Here is a 22,978-nt window from a genome sequence, read left to right as displayed (position 1 = left end):
AGGTAAAGGGACGGCTGGAAAATGGGAAGCCTTCAGAAATGAGATAACGAGAATCCAGAAAAAGTATATTCCTGTCAGGATGAAAGGGAAGGCTGGTAGGTATAGGGAATGCTGGATGACTAAAGAAATTGAGGGTTTGGTTAGGAAAAAGAAGGAAGCATATGTCAGGTATAGACCGGATAGATCGAGTGAATCCTTGAAAGAGTATAAAGTAGGAGTATATTTAAGAGGGAAATCAGGAGGGCAAAAAGGGGACATGAGATAGCTTTGGCAAATAGAATTAAGGAGAATCCAACGAGTTTTTACAAATACATTAAAGACAAAAGGGTAACTAGAGAGAGAATAGGGCCCCTCAAAGACCTGCAAGGTGACCTTTGTGTGGAGCCGCAGAAAATGGGGGAGATACTAAATGAGTATTTTGTATCAGTATTTACTTTGGAAAAGGATATGGAAGATATAGACTTTCAACTGATTCCTGTCCTGTCAGTCAGATGCATCTGACCTCTTTACAGGGATCATGTAAATGCAGCAAATTGGGCCAAGGTCAGCCCTTCAGCTAATTACAACCAGTTCAAGAATTATGGATAGGTCAGTCAGGGTGCTGTGGAGATACCAGTTGTGACAGTAGCCTACTTTTTCTTCAATAAGACAACGGAAGGGATTGAATATAGTGGAACTGGATAAAAGAGCAGCTGATACTGACGTGGTGAGGTGTCCCTAGTGAGTGAGCAGGAAATGCAGAGGACAGGGTGAATTAGTAATTTGGGAGATTGAGTTGAGAAAGCCCTTGAGTGGACATGTTCCATGCAATAGTGAGAGTTGAAATGCATGTGTCTTGATGAGAGATATGTACAGTGATAATGTTGGAATGAATGGTGGCCCTTTGGGTGGAAGATAGCAGAGAGGTGATAGTGGCATTTATCCTTTCAGAGTGCAGAAAGACATCATCTTGCACTGCTAGATGTTCTTCTATACTTGGTACAACACTGACCCGTACTGCAATTTGCATCCAGTATGGCTTGGTCTGGTGATCTAACCCCCTGTGGCAATCAGCAGGAAAAATGACTGTATGTCCTTCCCACCACCATCTACCAAGGACTGTCTGAGGCAGGGATCAAGCTTTCCTTCCCTCTTCCTCTGTGAAATTAATGAAGAACCACATAGCAAAGTTGAGTTCCTAGCTTGCTGCATATATAGTTGGGTTTTAAATATGGGGCTAGCAGTGTAAACACTGGAACGTTCCACAGTGGCAAATCTCTCTGCCTCTCCAGCTATTTGATTTCTGAGAAAGGTACCTGGGAGTTCATTTGCCATAATTAATGAGGTGAAGAACATAAGATTGTATAAGAAAAGTTGTTGAGTCATGGCTAACCAGGCACCAACTTCTAGTGACAAAACAACTTTACGTGGAATTTTCGCAATTTCAGTAAATATGTGTAGTTCAATATGTCAAGTCCAATAATTGTGGTAACTACTTTCATCAGAGGTTCTCGTTAAAACAGTTCATGACACATGCTACACATTATCAGTTGGTGGCATTGTACCATTATGGACCATTTTCCAGAGTTATATTTACATTTTAATGATTTCAAAGTTTAGTGTTAAGATTTTCCTCTTTCCCCTTAAAACAAACAAGTTGTTTGGTCAGTAAATTTAGAAATTTTAAATTGCTGTCTGACTGACCCAACAAGAAATAACAGCATAAAAGATTGACTGATACTTGAAATTATATTTGTGATTCCACTGTATAGGACAAAGAGCAGATGTCTACAGGAATATACACCACAAAATGGTTCTTGCAGTGTTTCATAGAAAGGGTAAGTAATGCTTTGAAATATGGAAGGAGTACAATGAGTAAATTGAGGGAAAAGTATAATGGAAAAAGCAAACTGGAAGCCTGCAAGAGCAAATTATTAAACTTTGAACTCTACAGCTGTGTGATTTACCTCAACTATGAGGAAATTTTGTGACAGTAAAACAAAGAACAGCAGATGCTGAACATCTGAAACAAATAAAACAGAAATTGTTGTAGAAACTCAGCAGCTTGGAAAAGATGATATTTATGCTGATGACTGGCGATTGGGGGGGGGGAATTGAAATAAAGGAGTGAGCAGATAGATGGAGGTGGAACCCAAAGAGAAAAGAAGGTAGGCAGACAAAAAGATTGGTAATAGTAAATTGGGAAGGAAGAAAAGCTAGATGAATGATAACGGGGGTTACAAGTAGATTAAAATGGGTCAGATATGCTAAAAGCAACCCATGTACTGAAATGACCTGGGGCAAATGGGGTGGATAATAGACATGGAAGGAGGATTTGTCCTCTAAAATTGTTAAAATCGTTGAGTCCTGAGGCTGTATGGTCCCAAGTGGAAGATGTAGTATTGTTCCTCCAACTTAGGCTGAACTTCACTGGAGCACTGCAACATGCCTAAGACAGAAATGTTGGCATGGGAATAAGGAGATGTTTTGAAGTGACAGGCAACTTAAAGCTCAGGGTCATTTTTATGGACAGAATGTAGGTATTCCACAAAGTGATCACCCAGTCCATGTTTCATTTCCCCAGTGTTAAAGAAGACTGCTTTGTAAGCAGTAAATATAGTAGGCGAGATTGAATGAAGTACAGGTAAATCGCTGCTTCACCTAAAAGGTGTGTCTGGTACCTTGGATGGTGAGGAGAGAGGAAGGAAATGGGCAAGCATAAATTTTGTGAATCTAGTGAAGAAAGTTGGTTAATTGGTTGGCAATTCTCTAAAGCCTCTTCCACCAGATGGGGGTGGAAGTCTTACCTGAGCGAATTAGTGAGCATAAAATGGCTGTGAATGAGTGGTCTCCTGAACACCATTTTAGCCTGGGGTAGTGGAATACAAAGCTGCATAATATCCAGGCCAGTGTATCCAACAAAATTCAACAATGGAAAATGTCAGAGAAGCTCATGGAGACTTATTATTCCATATATGAAAAATCATGAAATATCAAAAACTAATTCAAGTATTAGGATTGAGCATTAAGTTTGGGTGTGACAGTGTAACAAGCTGCATGGAATTTATGTTCACTTCGTACCAAAGCACACTTGTTTTATAAATAACGTGTATCTCGCTCTTCCTAGTCATTGTGATAGAAATGTTCAAACGAACAGCATGCCAGAAGTTTCTGATTGGGAACTGTTTACATTGATATTTTATGCATTCTGTGTTTTTAAAAGAGACAGATGTATTACTGTTAATATTGATTGTTTAAAAATTGTTAAACAGACACCATTTACGCTCACACTGCGGTTATGGGACATCTACATTCTGGAGGGGGAAAGAGTTCTTGCTGCTATGGCATATACCATCATGAAACTGCACAAAAGTAAGTTGGTCTCTGCTACTTATTGAATTTACATGAAACCATAAATTTGAATATGTAAAAAAGCTGAAATTGCCAGAAATTAAGAGCACCATTTAATTTCAGCCCGATCCTGGTCTACAATGTGTTTTTCAATTATGTTCTTTCAGGAAACAAAAGGATAATTCCACTATCCTGAAATGACAAGACTTGGGTTTTGTAATCAAATGTAGAGGTTGTACAAGTGCAAGTAAATGTCAGCCATTTAATCTATGTAAAAGAATATTAAACACCTCTGTGCATCTGTTCACAACCATCAGAAGGAGCAATGTAGAGTGATACAGTGCTGCACAAATGGAATATTAAGGAGCTGGTAAGAGATCTGTATTGCCAGGTCTTCGGAAGACCCACTGGTTTTTGTGCCATTCAGGTAATTGAACGGTTGGCAGGATTTCCACATGATCAGGAGTCATTTGGAGATGGTCAGCTCTTTTGCACAGCACACCCTCAGGAGGAAAGACACCCAGTCAAAGTTCAGATTTTTGTTGGATCCCTGCACGCAAGTTTCATAGCGGAGGAGTGCTGGCAGGGTAGCTTGATGAGACGTCCACGCGCCATCTTAATGTTCGGACAATAAAGTGCCTTTGAACAACAGACACTCCCACCACCTGCTTCCAGGATACCTCAAACAATCTGCTCAAATTGACTTGGCCTGCTTTCCATGTGACAATAAAACCTCCCTGCCCAGGTTTAATACCGGGAAACAGATGGAAGCCCTTCATTGGGTATTTGTTTCCCATGTAAGGATCTCAGTTGATGTTAAAGTGTGGCGCTGGAAAAGCACAGCAGATCAGGCAGCATCCGAAGAACAGGAGAATGAACATTTCAAGCTAAACCCTTCATCTCAGTTGGTGGCAAGCCAGGGAAGCCATCCACAGTGTTTTCAACATGAGCTTATTTGAGATGCATGGTTAGGTGATTGGTTTTGACCAGCTCTGAAATGCCTTTTCCATGCTGTAGATCTTTATGGAGGCAGAAATCCTACCCAACTAAATTCTCTGCCAGCTCCAAACCTTCTAGATGGCAGAGGGAAGCTGCCCCATATTTTATTCTGCAAGGGAAGAAATCTTTTATGTTCAATATTTCCAAAAACAAACATTAGGTAGTAGCAAAGGATGACTTCTTCTCAAAAGCAAAGGAAGATGCTCAGTTTGCAAGTAGCATTGGAAGAAACAAATCTACATTTAAATTGGGGAAAGTATATTTTTAAAAAGATGTATGTCAAGTATAATTCTTCATTCAAACAATGATAAATATTTGAAATTATCTACTTAACAAGGTATTAGAGATAAAATCTATTGGGAAATGAAAAGTACGACATAGTAGCAATGTGGTATGCCCAGAGCAGGGAGCCGGGGACTCCTAGTTGTGGCCGCAGTCGGCCAGGAGCGGGGACTCCTGGTTATCAGCAAGGTGGCAGTCGCAGAGTCTGGGATTCCAGGTTGTGAGGTGAGTGTGGATTCAGCATGGGACTCAGCAAGGTGGGCCCAGCAGCAAAGGGATGGCGCCTAAAGAGTGGTGACTCCTACTTTGATGTATCCAGCGCAGGTGGCAGCAAGGCAGTGGAGCAGAGGTGATGGTAGCGGTGTCACTGGTGAGCCGACTCAGGGCTCATGGTGAAGGCAGCAGAATGAAGATAGATTCTCTTTAATTTGTATCTTTTTATTGTTTTTCTTCTTAAAGTAGTTCTAAACCAATTTCTTAATGAAAATGTTGCCAGATTGTGGCAACCATTGAAGTTTTTTTTATTGTATTTTACTGTATTATTCATTGTAAAATGCAAGTGACAATAAATCATTCAAATTTAAAAAATGAATAACCAAAATTACTTGATGATTAACTGGAGAGAGTGAAGTAATGCAAAGAAGGGAACTAGAATAACAGGCAGAAAATTTAGTAATTAGGTTGGCAGATAAACAGTGAAAATATTCAAAATGTAGGATTGAAGTTTAAGTTTCAATGAGTGCAAAAATCAAGAAGCATCATTAGTCCTTACAGCAGAGAAGGCATCTTAAATCCAGTGCCACTACCTTGATAGAGTTCTGTGGATAAAGAGAACAATTATGCAGAACTAAAACATAATCTTTAGTCTTAAAATGCTCGTATGGATTTGTTAAAACAACGTTTTGTTTTTAAAAAGTTGCAATAAAATTTTAAAGGGCTAATTTATCCAATGAAGAGACATCACAAGGTGTTTCACAGGAACCAAAGGTTTGGTAAAAGACATAGATATTAAGGAATGTTTTAAAGCTGGAAAATGAGTTGGAGAGGTGTTACCTCTAACATTGTAAAACTTAAATTTCATTGACATTTCAAGTATCTAACTTGGACAAAGATGTTATGCACTAATACAATTTGAGCCCTTAAAGTCATCATAAAATATAGCTGTCCAAAGTAGAGTTTGTTTTAAGATTGAAACATGCCCACTGTTTCCCACATAAGTTGTTCATCAGAATTTCCATTGAGATGTTTAATACTTTGATCTTGCAGGGAATTCATTTTTATGATGTTCCTGCTGCTTCAAATAAATTTTTTCCATGTTGTGTTTACGGGTTGCTACCATAGCTTGTTTAAGCTTTGGAGTTTCTTATCCTTGAAATCCTTCTGTATACCTGTAAAACTTTAATATTGTAAGGGGAAAAGGGTGTTAATGTAGTGCTAACATCATAATGAGACATATTGCAGCCATTCTTATTCTGTTCACAAACCTCCTCTATAATATGTTAGAGGCTGATTTCACAAACAAAGGACAGTGCTTATTATGTCCTATCTTTTTCCTATTTCCTATTCAATGTCAGCTTTTGGACCATTTAACTTTTATTTAATCAGACCTTTGAACTTTCTTGGAGTCTATTTGCGTAAGCATTTTGACTCTGGACGTGAGCCCATCATTCTGTTTCCACTGTTGTTCTTTTTTAACTTCTTTTCTCCATACTGGACCCCCTTGACAATTGTTGTGTCCTCTTTTTATTTTTCCCTCTCAAGTTCTCTGCCTTCAGAATTCTCTATTCTCCTGTTTCGTATTCCTTGATCCTTCTGCTTTCTTGCCACTATCTCAAACTGGAGTCTATCTTCCATAAGCCCTTCTCTCTGCGCCTCTCTTGCATTTACAAAAGACCTCATTAAGGCACTCAAATCTATCTTGCTACAAGCAGCAAACACAATTGCCCCATCCTCTTGCCAAACTTGTTATCCCCAATGGAGAACAATCTTGCCAATCTCCAACTCACACTTCCCAGTTGATTCTGTGAACTCTGCTGGTAGATCAGCTGTCAATAGCTCTTCTCATCTCTCCCAACATAATGTTGGCTCCCTTGTGAACAAGCTTCCTCCCATCACGAAATAGTGGTAGTTGATTCATTGATATCATGGCCTCAATGGAAACCTGGCTGAGAGTTGCTGATACCTTTGCCTGAAATGAAACCTGGTTATACCTTTCATCCTATGCCCCCATCAAAACCATCACAATGGCAGTATGATGCTTATCACCAGATTACAGCTTTATCTGATTTCCTATACATCTGACAGTTTCTCTTCCATTGACTATCTCATGTTACTCCATATTCAAAATCGTTGATTCTTGGCAGTGTGGAGGAACAGAGGGATCTGGGTATGCAAGTACGTAGATCCCTCAAAGTTACCACCCAAGTGGATAGGGTTGTTAAGAAAGCATATAGTGTTATGGCTTTCATTAACAGGGGGATCGAGTTCAAGAGCCACGAGGTTTTGCTGCAGCTCTACAAATCCCTGGTGAGACCACACTTGGAATATTGTGTCCATTTCTGGTCATCCTACTATAGGAAAGATACAGAGGCTTTGGAGAGGGTGCAAAGAAGGTTTACCAGGATGCTGTCAGGACTGGAGGGCTAACTTAAGAAAGATTGAATAAGCTCGGACTTTTCTCTCTGGAGAGAAGGAGGAAGAGAGGAGACCTGGTCGAAGTGCACAAAATAATGAGAGGAATAGAGTCAATAGCCAGAGACGTTTCCCCAGGGCAGGATTGACTGGTATGAGAAGTCATAGTTGAAGATATTAGGAGGAAGGTATAAAGGAGAGGTCAGAGGTAGATTCTTTACGCAGAGAGTTGTCATTGCATGGAATGCGTTGCCAGCTCTGGTGGTGGAAGCAGACTCATTGGGGACATTTAAGCGACTGATGGATATGCACATGGATAGCAATGAGTTGAGGGGTGTGTAGGTTAAGTTACTATATTTTACAATAGGATTAAATTTCGGCATAACATCGTGGGCCAAAGGACCTGTTCTGTGCTGTACTTTTCTATGTTCTATGTTCTAGCTGTCCTAGGCACTATAAAAGTGTTCTCAATAAGCTATTATCAATCCTTTCTTTTCTCAGCCTCTGCAACTCCTCATCCTTGATTATTTCAAGCTATATTGCATATCATCATGCTCTCTTCTGAGTTATCTGCCCTTCATCAGTCTCTTCCTCTTACGTAAAATTGCTCATCCCATTTTCGTGGCCACCCCTATGACTTTGCCATCCCATCTGGTTTTACTAGTCTTGTAATATGAATTATAGAATAGGCCATATCTAATAATTTCTGTCTACTCTACACCCTCAACTCCCTACCCTCATGACCCAAATTTCTGTGTCTGCCCTTGGAAAAAACCTTATTCGTTTTGAACTGCACTTTCAAAATCCCAAATATCTAGCCCCCCTTTGCCAGAAAATTTCTGCAGCTATGGATTTGCTCAATTGTACCCTCACTTGCATTTTTGATGCCCAAGTCCCAATTAAAACCATTGCTTTTTCACCCTAGCCATCCACCTGGTACTATAAGAATATAAGACTAACCTCCTTTTCACTCTCTTAAGTACAAGAAACACAGTCTTAAAAGGATATGGTGGACAACTGATCTGGTATCCACTGCTAGGTTTCGCTGAAAGCAAAGTACTATCAGATCCTGCATTCATCTACTAAAGCAGCTCATTATTCCAGAATTATTCCAGAGAATGCAAAGATAACTGCAATTGCCTTTCTCCATCACACACCAGCTTCTTAAAGCCATCCAGCACCCTGCTGACCTTGTTCTAAGTCGTATCAAGTCATATTCCTATTACCCCTGTGCTTGTTAACGACATTGACATCTGATCAAGTAACATTTTGATTTTAGAAGTCTCTTTTTGCCTTGTTGCTCCCTATCTCTGCAATCTTCTCCATTCCTACAACCTGTTAAGAAGGTTGTATTTGTCTAATTCTGGTTTCTAGAGCATTCCCAATTGTAATCACTTCACCATTAGTGGCCATGTATTCTGTTGCCAAGGTCCTAAACTCTGGAATTCCTTCCCCACACATTTCAGACTCTCTTTGTTGTCTCCCTTACGCTGCTCCTTCAAACCCACCTCTTTGATTAAAGTTTTGATTCTTTGACCTATTATCTCCTTGAGATTCAGTGTCATTATTTACAATAATGTTCCTCTGTCACAGCTTGAGGTGCTTATTTCATTAAAGGCACTATATGAATATAAAATGTTATTGGTTTAGTTTGGATACACATTTACATCTTCAGAAGATAGAACAAAGGTACATGCATTTTCCATAACGTTTCTTGCTCCTGTAATAATGGTTGTTTTGGATATCCCTAATAGTTATTGAAAAGCTTTTTAATTTAGATTCATGTTTTTCAACTTGATTGTTAAGAACAGTATTAGCAAAGCCACAGTAGCTATGTGAGATCATAAGTATGCTGCACATACTTGGAATCCTTGCATACAAATTCAACATTATCTGTGTTAAGGATACAGTTTTTTAAAAAAAGTGGATTATAATTGCATTCATCACAGAAATTTAGAGTAGATCGATTTTTTTTTTCCAAAAATTAAGAAAAGCTCCATTCATTGAATCCCAGTGTGACTCAAATGCACAGTGACACAAAAAGAGCTGTACAGAGTACACATAATTTCAGGATGAGTTTATCATGATTTGAGTAAAGGAAAAATGCCTTTACTCGGAGGGTTGAGAGTCTTTGGAATTTTCTGCCATAGATGTTTTTAGCTGCTCAGTCTGAGTATGTGTAAGGCCGAGATCAGTCAACTTACTCACTCTAAAGGAACCAAGACAAACGAGAATAGAGCTGGAATGTGGAGCTGAGGCCAAAGATTAGCCATGCTCTTCATAGTGAAACATTCTCATGGACCTAAATGGCGTACTTTTGTTCCTTTTCTTGTATTCTTATACTCAAAATTCTAATAATAAAAGGAAATGCTCTTAAAAAAACTCAGGAGAAAACATCAAATGAAATCATCCTTATATTTATATCCTGAATCTACTCCTATACTTATTAGAATCACATAATCAGTGTGGCATCTACAGTATTTACAGGAGTAGTTATATTAAATAAAATTCTGCATTATCAATGGATAAAGCAAAATCTAAATTGCTGTCAAAATGCATCCATTATGTTTCTTTAGGCTCTACATTTCATTATAAAAGCTAGGAGAATCTTGTCACAAATTACATTTGAAACACTGTCATTCATTATATGTGTACTATTAACCAAATCAAACAAATTAGCAAAATGTATGGCACGAATGCAGTTATCCTGTTTCAGATTTTCTTTTGAGAAAGATTATTGCATTTACATATCTTCTTTTGTGATCTCAGGTTATTCCAAAGAACTTTATGACTAATTAAATACTTTTGATGTGTCATCACAGTTATACTGTGGAAAACAAACTAACTTTATCTTTAGTAATGTTGAGTGAGAAATAAATATTCTCCAGGATATGAGAGTCAACTTCCTTGCTCATCTTTGAAATAGGTAAAAACAATGAAATAGTACAGTGGGTTATTTTACATCTACCTGAGACAGCAGGTAGATGTCTAATCCAAAAGATGGTATTTCTGAATGTTCAACACTTCTTCAGTCCTGCAATAGAGTGTCAACTTAATGTTTGTGCTCAGGTCATTGGAGTACACCATTCGCTTCTAAGCGAGCTGATTCTGTATTTGAGTGCTACACACTGAACCACAACAGTCACATGACTTCCCCTTTCAATGAGCTAATTATAGCAATGTTTCTAGTGTGATTAGCACCTGTTGTATTTGTGTTTCTCCTATCAATAAGGTTTTAGCACAGTTGTCCCACCACAAATGTTGCAGGCAAATACCTAAATATCTAAGTACAGCTCCTCCTGCTTTCTACGCATGACCTGTACAATGCCATTTTAACTCAACAAAAACAATATTTAAGAGCGATATCCTCCTAGGTGAGTGGAATCCACCTATCAATGAAAGGCCCACACAATGAAAGGATCGGTGAAGTTTTAACATGAGAAATGGGGAGGCCTGATTAAGAGAATGACCAAAATAGGCCATTTTGACTACTTTTATGTGTTGAAAGTAAGGCATCCTTTTATGGGGAATATTGTATCAATCCTTTAAAATAATTCTGAAGTTTCCTCCCCTTGGCCTTTGTTATCCTTCTCAGTATCTGGGAGGAAACCATACTAAACATCCCTTATTGAGGCATTAGATTAATGCTGAGGACCATTTCCTGTGTCTGCAGTGATGTCTGGCACCTATTTAAATTTCCACTGACACTGCTGACCTTGATGCATTGCCTGCCATCTACAGGCAGAAGGCTGTGAAAAATAACAGACTGTGAGACTTAAATATCCCAGAATGAGTGTGATTCCTGTCGGCCGTGCACCTAGCCCAGCCACCCTGAACATACTGTGGTTCTGTTCGCCGAGCTGGAAGTTTTTGTTGCAAATGTTTCGTCCCCTGGCTAGGCGACATCATCAGTGCTTGGGAGCCTCCTGCGAAGCGCTCCTTTGATGTTAGGAAACATCAAAGAAGCGCTTCGCAGGAGGCTCCCAAGCACTGATGATGTCCCCTAGCCAGGGGACGAAACGTTTGCAACAAAAACTTCCAGCTCGGCGAACAGAACCACAGCAACGAGCACCCGAGCTACAAATCTTCACACAAACTTTGAACCCTAAACATACCTACTTAAAATTAGTATTGTTTTCTTTCAAATGCTTTTTGAATATGCAAATACAACCTGGACTGATTGAAAATCATTCAATACCATCAACTTCCAATATAATTGAACATTAGGACAGCAAATGTGCTTTTTGTTATATGTCTCCACCTGTGTCTAATCTTACTCCGTAATGTTCCTTTAGTTATTCCAATGCAAAACAGTTCCTACGAAAGCCAATAAAGTTTGATGCATTTCCTCCAACTATGGCCCATACCAACTATTTCCCTGAAATTCAGGTCCTTTGCAAACATAGGTTAAAGTAGATTTGCAAAAAAAAAAACAAAAAGGCGCTGCTTTGTGGAGGCTTGGTGAAAGTTTGGACAGGGAAGAAGCTAAAATCAGATTTACATTATATATTTCAATAGTTCCTTAAAGAGTTTCACAACACCTGTGTGGAAATAAAACAAAATGATGGAAATACTCAAAAGATCAATCAATATCTATGAAGAGGAAGCAGAGTTAATGGTGGAATTTAATGGTGCTCACGTGGGAATGGCCACTGAATGTCCTTAATGGTGAATAAAGCAAAATATTGGGGGGGGGGGGGGGGGTGAAAGTTGGGAAGTAAATTGACAGATTAAAACCGGATGATGTTTCCCAACAGTACATGGCAGGAATGGATTTTCAATGCATTCATGCATATTCATTAAAATACAGGGTTGTCAGATTAAATTGTACTTTCTGGTTAAGACTGTAGCAAACAAGAAACATTCCTTCAGATTCACGACTTGTCAAGGTAGCTTGCAGGAGGCAGTGTAGTCTTCTGGTGGATTTGGAGTGAGGGGGAGCTGTTTTTCTTTTATCAGAATCTTTTCTGAATCGGGGAGAGGAGGCTGAATTACTGTATTGAGCTTGGGTGTCAACTATCCAGGCATATCAGGCATGGCTGTCCATTGGAAGAAAGATAAAATAATAATGGTGCTAAAACAGAACATGGGAAGCAGAGAGAATAAGCTGAACAACATAGTGAAGATTAATCCCGGCAGAAGGTAGATTAAGCATGATAGAAGGGTAGATTTAATACAGATCAATGGGGCACGTGGGAGATTTGAAGATAACCAAGAGTGGTTCAAGGGTGATGAGGGAGGCCCAAGGATGACAATTGGCAAGTCAAAGGTCCCAAGGTATAGGTGTAAGATGCTGGAGGCTAGCTTGATGTGATGGGGAGCAGCTCTAATTTAAAGGACAATTGATCACAGATGATAGTAGATGCATGACAGCCACAGAAGGGAAATGCAAGGATGATTGGTGATGGTCAAAGTTGACTGAGGGAGGGTGCGCGATGATAGCTTGCAGCTCCAGTCTGAGTGGGAGCATCCAAAGATATGAACATCTTAACTGTGAAAAATGACCAGAGACCAGTTTGAGGAAGGAGTTGACCACAGTTGAGAGGATGGAGACTAGGGTGTGTCAGCTTTGAGCAGCATTCAGCTCCCCATTAGTCCACAGTTGTCAAGTCACAACGGAGAGTAAAGTAGACTGTACTGACCTCTGCTGGCCTCTGTTTGTACTTCACAAAATGGAGATGGGCAAGATGGATCTGCGTACCCAGTACTTTTTGATGTCATGGCAGAGAGATGGAACTAGCAGAGCATGGTGCGGCTCAGTGTGTTAGGAAATGGTACTTCACAGTGCCATAGACCCAGGTTTGATGCCAGCCTTGGTCAACTGTCTGTGTGGAGATTGCACATCCTCCTGTGTCTGCGTGGGTTTCCTCCAGGTGCTCCGTTTTCCTCCCACAGTCCAAAAATGTGCAGATTAGGTGGATTAGCCATGGGAAATGCAGGGCTATATTGATAGGGTAGAGGCGTGGGTTTGGGTGGGAAGCTGTTCGAAGGGTCGGTGTGGACTTGATGGGCCAAATAGCCTGCAGTCCAAACTTAGGGATTCTGGGATTTAATTATTCTCATGGCCAGAAAGACAAACAAGCAGGGTGTCAAAGGTGTTAGCTACCATGGGTAGTGCAATGCTAAACAATGGCATATAATTTAATGTACCACAGGTCATGTAATTATTTGTAAATGTCAGAGACAATGTCAAAGCTGCCTAAGGATGCCGCTACAGTCAGACACTGACCAATACAAGGTCCTGAAGCTAGACTTACTACTCATTAGAATGGAATGCTATGCCAAAAGTCTCAAGTGGCTTCACAAATGATGGTGGTATCTCCTAGTCAGCCACACAAGTCAATAATGGAATTCACAAATTCCCAAAGTGAATAATTGTTGCATTTGATATTAATCAAGAATCTAGAGAAATATTCACCAGTTCTTCTCTGACTGAAATTTAAAGGTCAAACCGGTCTTGGGTTCCTTCGGGCAGAGAGATAGGAACAAATATGGACTTCTTTATGTTGAACTGATATGGGAGATGGAAGATGTTCAAACTCCCCTAGCTTTGAAGTATAACTCAGCGTGGAAATATGTGCTGCAGTCTCATTAAATTATATCAGAATTCCTGTGGCAGAAGATGCACAATAGAATTGTAGATTCCCTACAGTGTGGAAACAAGCCATTCAGCCCATACCAACCCCCCAAAGAATATCTCATCTAGACCCATCCAATGCTGAGACCCTACATTTCCCATGGCTAACCAACTAACCTGCACATCTTTGGACTGTGGGAGTAAACTAGAGCACCCAGAGGAAACCCACACATACACAGATAGAATATGCAACTCCACACAGACACTCGTCCAAGAGTGGAATCAAACCAGGGACCCTGGCTCTGTGAGGCATTAATATTAACCACTGAGCCACCGTGCCACTCCAAATACAAGAAAACTAAATTACATCTGACGTCGAGTATTATTAATGTCATTTTGCATGGGTTTTGTTTAAACTGTGAGAAACTATGTCGATCATTTTTTTATCACATATCCTGTATTAAGTCTGTGTGTTTACTGATTGTAACCATATCCTGTTTAAGCACAGCAGTTCACATTCTGAGGTTTGACCAGATCAATGCATACTTAATTGTGAAGCTAAGTGCTAACATACAAATTCACATTTGTTTGTAATTCTTTGTATAATATGTGTTTATAGAAAAGAAAAACTTGTTTGAGATGGCTGTATATTAAAGTCAGAATAAGGATGTAAATCTAAAGACTCAAAATTAAAATATGTTTTTTTATGGAGCTAAAATGTTATGGGTGTATAGCAGCAATGGAACCAGTTAACTATGGTTATCACATATAGTATGCAATGTTTTAGAAAATTAAAGATGTTTCTACAGCAATCTCGGCAACATTGTACAATTCTAAGGGCAGAATTTTATGTGGGGATGGTAGCTGAAAGTGTGATAGGTAGATGGAGGTGGGGGTAATGGTGATAGGTCGGAGAGGAAGTCGAGCGGATAGGTGGAAAGGAAGATGGACAGGTAGGACAGGTCATGAGGGCAGTGCCGAGTTGGAAGGTTGGAACTTGGATAAGGTGGAGGCAGGGGAAATGAGGAAACTGGTGAAATCTGTATTGATGCCATGTGGTTGGAGGGTCCCGAGGTGGAAGATGAGTCCATTGCCACTCCCTAACCACCTGACCTGTCCCACCTATCCTCTCCCCCCTCCTCTTTGACCTATCACCATTACCCTCACCTCCATCTACCTATCGCACTTTTAGCTACCTTCCGCCCCAGCCCCAACCCACTCTCATTTATCTCTCCATGCCCTCGGCTCACAGCCTCATTCCTGATTAAAGACTTTTGCCCGAAACGTTGATTCTCCTGCTCCCCGGATGCTACCTGGCCTGTGTTTTCCAGCACCACTCTCAACTCTAATCTCCAGCATCTGCACTCCTCACTTTTGCCTTCCTAAACTGTGGCAAACAGAACTGTACACAATAATAAAGCTGTGGCCCAACCAATGTCCTAGACAGCTACATCCTCCCAGTCCTTGTATTATATACTCAACTAACAAAGGCAAGTATTTCATATGCCACTTCCTCCCTGTTTGAGTGTCCAAATCCAAGATGCCTTTGTCCACCTTTGTTAGAATGGTCAGATTTCGCACTACCCCCAACTGCTCCTTGTCGTTTTGTGTTGTGAGCCTAATCTCATGGAAAAACAATGGGTCAATGTCAAGTCACATTTGTTGAGTGGGACTATTAGTTCTTCTGCTTTTCCATTCCATGTTACATTGAGTATTCTGTATATTTAGCGTTTCTAACCTCCAACCACCAGCCTCCTCAAAACCTTGCAGGTTGAAAGGGACTCTTGAATTGTCATTGATATTGCATACGGCCAACTCATGCACTGCCTTAGCTCAATCTTTTTTCACACAACACATACATACCCTCCCATAGGTGTGCATCAGATTTGACATTGAGGATGTTCACTTATCCTTGCAGCATGGAGGAGGCTGATCAGATTTCACAGCAGTTTAGCCAGGGTCCAATGGACAAGCCCATAGCTACTAACATCCTCTGCCACCTCCTTGCAGTTGCCTAAAAGACCGAAAGAAATAGGAAAAAGAGTAGGCCATTCAGTACTGTGACATCTAAAAGAATCACAGTTGATCTGACATTACTCATATCTACTTTCCTATATTTTATGCATAACTCTTGATTCACCTACTGAAGAATCTATCTAGCTCAACCTTAAATATACACAAGATATTTGCTCGCACAGCTGTCTGTGGCAAGCAGTTCCAAAAACTTACAGCCTCATGAGAGAAGACATTCCTTCTCATCTTGGTCTTAAGTAAGTGCTCCTTCACTGAGACTATGCCCTCAAGTCCTAAACTCTCTAGAAAATACCTTCTCAGCATTTACCCTTTCCAGCCCCTTAAAAATCCTATTTGCTTCAATGAGATCACCTCTGATTTTTCTAAACTTTCAATAAGTATAGTCCAAACCTGTTCAACCTTAGCTACACACAAGGGATCATCCTAGTAATGCCTGTCTTCAATGAAATGATGTCTCAAATAATGGGACCAAACCTATTCACAGTACTCCAGATGCAGTCTTCCCTGGTACAGTTGAGTATAACTTCCTTATTCTTATAGTCCAACCCCCATGAAAAAAGGACCAACATTCCATCAACCTTTCTGATTACCTGCTGCACCTGTGTGCAAACTTTGTGTTTCATGCACATGTACCACCAATCCCCTTTTATGTTGCAGCTATCTGCAATTTTCTTGATTTAAATTGTATTCTGTTCTTTTGTTCTCCCTTCCAAACTGAACAACTTCACATTTTCCTACATTATATCCCACTTACCAAATTCTTTGCCCACTTCCTTAATCTATCAATATCTATCTATAAACTGCTTGATATCCCTCTTACAAACTGTCTTTCCACCTATTTTTGTGTCATCTGCAAATTTGGTTACAGTACATTTACTTCCTTCCTCCAAGTCATTAATATATATTGTAAACCTTTGCGGTCCCATCACTGATCCCTGCAGGTCTCCAGTGGTCGCAAATCTCAAGTGGTCACAGATCACTAACCTGAAAAAGAGCCCCTTTTCCCACTTGTTTCCTGCCCATTAGTCAATTCTCTATCAGTGCCAATATACTACCTCCAACATCATGAAGGTTTATAACTTAATTATTAGGTTATTATAAATTTATGACATAATCTTTTCTGAGGTGCCTTATGGCAGTCCAAATACAACACATCTGCTGGTTCCCCTCAATCCACTTTGTTGTGACTTTCAAAAAAATGTAATAAATTCATCAGACACTATTTGCCATTCATGAAGTCATTCTGATTCTATTTTATTAGATTTTGATTTTCCAGATGCACTGCTTCCTTGATTGATTCCAATCATTTTCTGGCAATAGATGTTAGGCTAATACACCTATAGTTACCTGCTTTTCCCTCCTTTTTTGAATAGGGGTATCACATTGACAGTTTTCCTTCCTCTGGCACTTCTCCCCAGAACCCAAGGATTTTTGGAAAATGACAACTAATGCAGCCACCATCTCTGTAGCTACTCCTTTTAGGATCCTATGATGCAAGCCATCAGAGCCAGGGGATTTATTTGCCCTTAGCCCCATTAGTTTGTCTGATACTACTTCTTTAGTGACGGAGATAGCACTTAATTCCTCTCCCAAATTCTTCAGTATCACTAGAATTTTCAATGTATCTTCCTCTGTAATTATATACAAAATATCTGTTTAACATTTCTGTCTTTCTCCATAAATCTCCCCAGATTAATTTTCTAAGGAGCCTATGTTCACTTTGACACACCTCTTCCTTTTCATATATTCATAAAAGCTGTTGTTTGTCAGTTTTTCCATTCCTAGCTGATCTGCCCTCAGATTTTTTTTTGTTCTGTCTTTATTATTTCTTTAGTGTCGAGAATGTGCTGCTGGAAAAGAACAGCAGGTCAGGCAGCATCTGAGGAGCAGGAGAATCGACGTTTCAGGCATAAGACTTTCATCAGGAATGAAGCTTGCGGGCCAGGTGGGGTGCTGAGAGATAATTGGGAGGGGGTTGTGGCTGATTGAAAGGTAGCTGAGAATGCAATAGGTCGATTGAAGGTGGGGGAGAAGGTGATAGGTTGGAGGGGAGGGTGGTGCATATAGATGGGAAAGACAATGGACAGGTCAAGAGGATGGTGCTGAGTTGGAGGCTTGGGATTGGGATAAGGTTGGGGGGGGGGGGGGTGAAGAGAGGGGAAATGAGGAAACTGGTGAAATCCGCATTAATCCCGTGTGGTTGCAGAGTCCCAAGGCAGAAGATGAGGCATTCTTCCTCCAGGCATTGGATGGTTAGGTATTGGCAATGGAAGAGGTCCAGGACCTGCATGTTCTTGGTGGAGTGGGAGAGGGAGTTGAAGTGTTCAGCTATGGGGTGCTGGGGTTGGTTGGTATGGGTGTCCCAGATATATTCTCCGAAACGATCTGCAAGTTGGCATCCTGTCTCCCCAATGTGGAGGAGACCACATCGGGTGCAACAGATACAGTAGATGACCTTTTTGGAGGTACAGGTAAATTTCTATCAGATGTGAAAGGATCCTTTGAGGCCTTGGATGGAGGTGAGGGGGGAGGTGTGGGCACAGAGTCCTCACTTTCTCTTCCTTTATTATTTCTTCAGACCTCCTTTGTTGGATTCTGAATTTATCCCCGTCTTTAGGGCTGTCATTAGCTTTTGCCTCCTTATATGCTTTTTCTTTCAACTTAATACTCTCCTTAACTTCCTTGGTTAGCCATAGTTGTTTTATCCCTCTCTTAGAACATTTCCTCCTTACTGAAAGTCATGAATTACGTCCTTAAAAGTCTGCTACTGCTTGCTTACTGTTATTCCTGCTTTTCTATTAACCCACCTCACTTTAGCAAATTCTGTCTGCACTTCATTGGAATTCCTCTATTTAAATTAAGCAGAGTTGCTTCCAATCTAAACTTCTCACTCTCAAACTGAATACTAAACTGTATCACATTATGAGCACTACGTCATAGGGGATCTTTTACTCTATGGTTCCTTGGTGCATTATGGTTCAAACGTTTTATCCCTTTTTTATTTTTTGGTAGCAATCAGGACCACCACTAACCTGCAATCCTACCTTCTTTTTTACCTTTGAATTCTTTTCCATGCAACTAAACGCACACACAAATACTTTAAAGCCCTATTTACAGCCCTAGTTATGCAATTCACCAGGACTCTGATCCCAGCATGATTCAGATGGTGCCCATCTCATCTTTCCCCAGTACTGGTGCCAGTGTCTCATGAATTCAAACCCACTTCCCCAACCAATCTTTGAGCCACACATTTACTCTTTTAATCTTTTTGACCTTGGGCTAAATAGCTCATGAATCAGGTCGTTGTCCAGAGATTATTACCTTTTTAGTGCTGCTTTTTAATTCACACCCTAGCTTATATTCCCTCAGCAAAAGCTCTTTCTTGTTCCTGTTTCCCCTCTCACTCCAAGTTCCTCTGTAGACCAGAGGAGATATCATGAAACATGAGCACCGGGCAGCTTTTGGGACTCTTGATCCTGGCCATAGAGAACAGAGTAAATTCCCCTGACTACACTATCACCAATTACAACTGCATTTCTGTTTTTTGGCCCCTGTTGAATTGCTTCCCTGTGCTATGGTCAGTTTCTCGTTTTCCCAATGGCTTCCACTCTCGTGCACACAGGGAGTAAGAATTTCAAACCTGTTGGACAAGCTCAAGGGCTGAGACTCCTACATCCCTCTCCCAGTCTCACTCGTCATCGCACCCTCCTGTCCCTGACCACTGACCAATGTTGGGGTAGTTAATCTAAGGGGTGTGACTTACCTCCTGAAACACAATGTCCAGGCAACTCATCCCTTCCCTGATGTGCAGCAGTGTTCGAAACCAGGTCATCAACTGTCAGCCAGAATGCCTGAGAAACCAATACAGTGCTTGCTAGAGATGTGGTCACAATGAAGCTCATCAATGCCCACATCATGCACATATAGCACCACCTGGTCCTGCACCTCTATTTTATTTACTTAGCTGTTAATTTTTTTTTTAAATTCTCTACTGATCTTTTAGTTTTTAAATCTAAAATATTGCTATTCTCCTTTAATCACAAAAAAAGTTCATGTTAGATAGTCAAATTAGCAGCTCTTACCAACCTGTGCACCTACAGTTTTCCTGTAATATCACTCTTTGTTCTGTGCTGGGCCCTGAATCCTGGTCTTCAATTTATCCTGTTAAAAGACCTTATAAACTAAGAGACAAAAAAGGCAAAAAACACCTCTTTCCCTCTGCACAGAATTCCACACTGTTCCAAAATCCCAGTAATATCGACCCACGCAGGCTGTGCCTCACTGTGGACATGACCTCTCATTCCTGGTCAAGCAAAGCTTACTGATTGTGTGCTTTCAACATACCTTTTAAATTTAATTGAAGTAATCTGAGATGACTCAGGCTATTTAAGCTTCAATATAATCAGCACCTTTTGAGGCCCTATTCAGTCTTCAGATGATTGACTGATAACTCATTCAGATGAGTTATCTACTTTACTAACTTTTTACTGAATTTCAAACTTTTTTTTAAATTAAAAAAGAAAAGAAACATTTACCAGTTCTATTTCCATGCTCCTCCAAAATCCCAGAATATACTTACTCAGGTTCTGCCCCACTTTAGACATAATCTCTCATTCCTGGTCATGGAAAGTTCCTGATTGTGCTCTTTCACCAAACCCTATCATATCTTTCCCCTATTATTTTCAACCTGACCATTGTCTCTGCACTGCAGCAATATGCCCACCAGGATGTATCTGATGAGGAAGTACATAATGTTTGCTTCTGTTCTTCAGGCATTCTTTGATGACATGACAACATAGGAAAGATATGCTAGTAATTGAGCCTCACTACTCTACAAGTCAATGGTGTAAATGTTTTATTTAATCACTAAAATTGTTTCTCTTTTGTACTACAATCCAGAATGAAAGAAACAGCCATTAGATTTCTGTAATGAACTCAAAAATAACTCATTTATTGGAAGCAAGACTACTTAACATATGGCAAAAGTAAGGCCTGCAGATGCTGGAAACCAGAGTTTAGATCAGAGTGGTGCTGGAAAAGCACAGCAGGTCATGCAGCATCCGAGGAGCAAGAAAATCAACGTTTCGGGTAAAAGCCCTTCATCAGGAATTGAGCTTTTACCCAAAAAATCGATTTCCTGCTCCTCGGATGCTGCCTGACCTGCTGTGATTTTGCAGTACCACCCTGATCTAAACGCTACTTAACATATGTACAAGGGACAAGAGTAGGTCACTTGGCCCTTCGGGTCTACTCCATCATTCAGTAACATCATGGCTGATCTAATTTTAAACTCCACTCTTCATTCCCTTGATAATGAAGAATCTATTTACCTTTGCCTTTAATATATTTAAAGTATCTGCATCCCCACTCATTTTAAGGATGAGCATATTTAATCCTCTGAGAGAAAAAAAATGTTTCCTCATCTGTCTTAAATGGGCAATCCCTTATTTTTAAACTGCCTTTAATATATTTAAAGTATCTGCATCCCCACTCATTTTAAGGATGAGCATATTTAATCCTCTGAGAGAAAAAAAAATGTTTCCCCATCTGTCTTAAATGGGCAATCCCTTATTTTTAAACTATGATCCCAAGTTCTAGATTTTCCCACCCTTTTGAAATCCACCTCATCACGTCCCATCAGGATCTTGTGTTTCAATTAAGTTAGCACTGGCTCTCCTAAACTCCAGAGAATACAAATCTAGCCTTTCCTCATAAGGCAATCTGCTCATTCCAGGTATTAGTTGAATAAGTCTTCTCTCAACTGCTTTTAGCACATGAATATTATTCCATCAGCCCAGTCACCTGTTCTGAACTCTAGATGTGGTATTACCACTGCTTGTATAACTGAAGCACAATTTCCCTACTCTTGTATTCAACTCCCCTCACTCTAACATATACAATTCTATCAGCTTTCCTGACTATTTGCTTTAACTACATACTAACTTTCTACAATTCATGTATGAGGACTCCCAGATCTCTCTGTATCTCAGAGCTCTAGAGCCTCACACCACTTAGATATTATGCTTGTTTTTTTATTGTTTCTGCCATAATTGGAACTTTGCCATTTGCCATTGCCAGATCCCTGTCCACCCATTTAACCTATCTGTATCCCTTTTTAGGCTCCTTATGTTCTTTTCACAGCTCACTTTTCTACCTATCTCTGTGTCAACAGCAAATGTAGCTACTGTTCATCCAGATCATTTATGTAAATTGTAAAAAATAGGCGCCAGCAGTAACCCCTCTCGCATACCACTCATGTTAGCCTGAAAAAGATCCAAATATTCCTATTCCCTGCTTTCTGTTACGACCATAAGGTTTAGGAGCAGAAGTAGGCTGTTCAGCTCATCAATCCTGCACTGCCATTCAATGTGATCGTGGCTGATCTGATAATGGTAGAGTTTTCTATCTTTTCATGGATTACTACAAATGCCTTGAGACTTCTTCAGTATAAATGAAATTTTGATTATCAGTAATGACAAAAATGGAAGTCATTACCCCACATTGTATGGGAAGCAGCAGTGATTTTAGATAAATCGATCAGGCTTTTTTTGGAGAGCTATATGTGGATACTGACCTACCTTAAGCTGCTTGCAAGTAAGTAGTCTTCTGCTACTGATCCCACCTGTAGAAAAATGGTCCAAGGGTGGGATGATATCAGCTCATCTCTGTACTTACCTTCATCTGCAGCAAAACCTTGTACCAGAAGTTTCAAATGTTCACAATTTCATTTTGGTGTACACAAAATTAGATTAGATTAGATTAGATTACATACAGTGTGGAAACAGGCCCTTCGGCCCAACAAGTCCACACCGCCCCGCCGAAGCGCAACCCACCCATACCTCTACATTTACCCCTTACCTAACACTACGGGCAATTTAGCATGGCCAATTCACCTGACCTGCACATCTTTGGACTGTGGGAGGAAACCGGAGCACCCGGAGGAAACCCACGCAGACACGGGGAGAACGTGCAAACTCCACACAGTCAGTCGCCTGAGGCGGGAATTGAACCCGGGTCTCTGGCGCTGTGAGGCAGCAGTGCTAACCACTGTGCCACCGTGCCGCCCACAAATTAGTGTGGGTTAACTCAGAATTCAGATTTTCCTTTTTAGATTCTAACGTTTTT

General features: G+C 40.3%; 1 protein-coding gene across 7 annotated transcripts in view; it reads left to right on the top strand.

Annotated features, from left to right (window-relative positions):
- LOC122557824 (USP6 N-terminal-like protein) overlaps window positions 1–22,978 on the top strand; it is a 264,478-nt gene that overhangs the window by 193,636 nt on the left and 47,864 nt on the right. For all 7 annotated transcript variants that reach the window (XM_043705913.1, XM_043705909.1, XM_043705912.1 and 4 more), the window contains 2 exons: window positions 1,752–1,817; window positions 3,252–3,351. In XM_043705913.1, coding sequence (XP_043561848.1) covers window positions 1,752–1,817; window positions 3,252–3,351 — 166 coding nt within the window. The remainder of the gene's footprint in view (window positions 1–1,751; window positions 1,818–3,251; window positions 3,352–22,978) is intronic.

The sequence above is a fragment of the Chiloscyllium plagiosum genome, chromosome 16 (assembly GCF_004010195.1).
Source record: "Chiloscyllium plagiosum isolate BGI_BamShark_2017 chromosome 16, ASM401019v2, whole genome shotgun sequence".
NCBI lineage: Eukaryota > Metazoa > Chordata > Chondrichthyes > Orectolobiformes > Hemiscylliidae > Chiloscyllium > Chiloscyllium plagiosum.
Note: the sequence above shows the minus strand (reverse complement) of the source record. Positions and strands in the feature narration are given on the sequence as shown.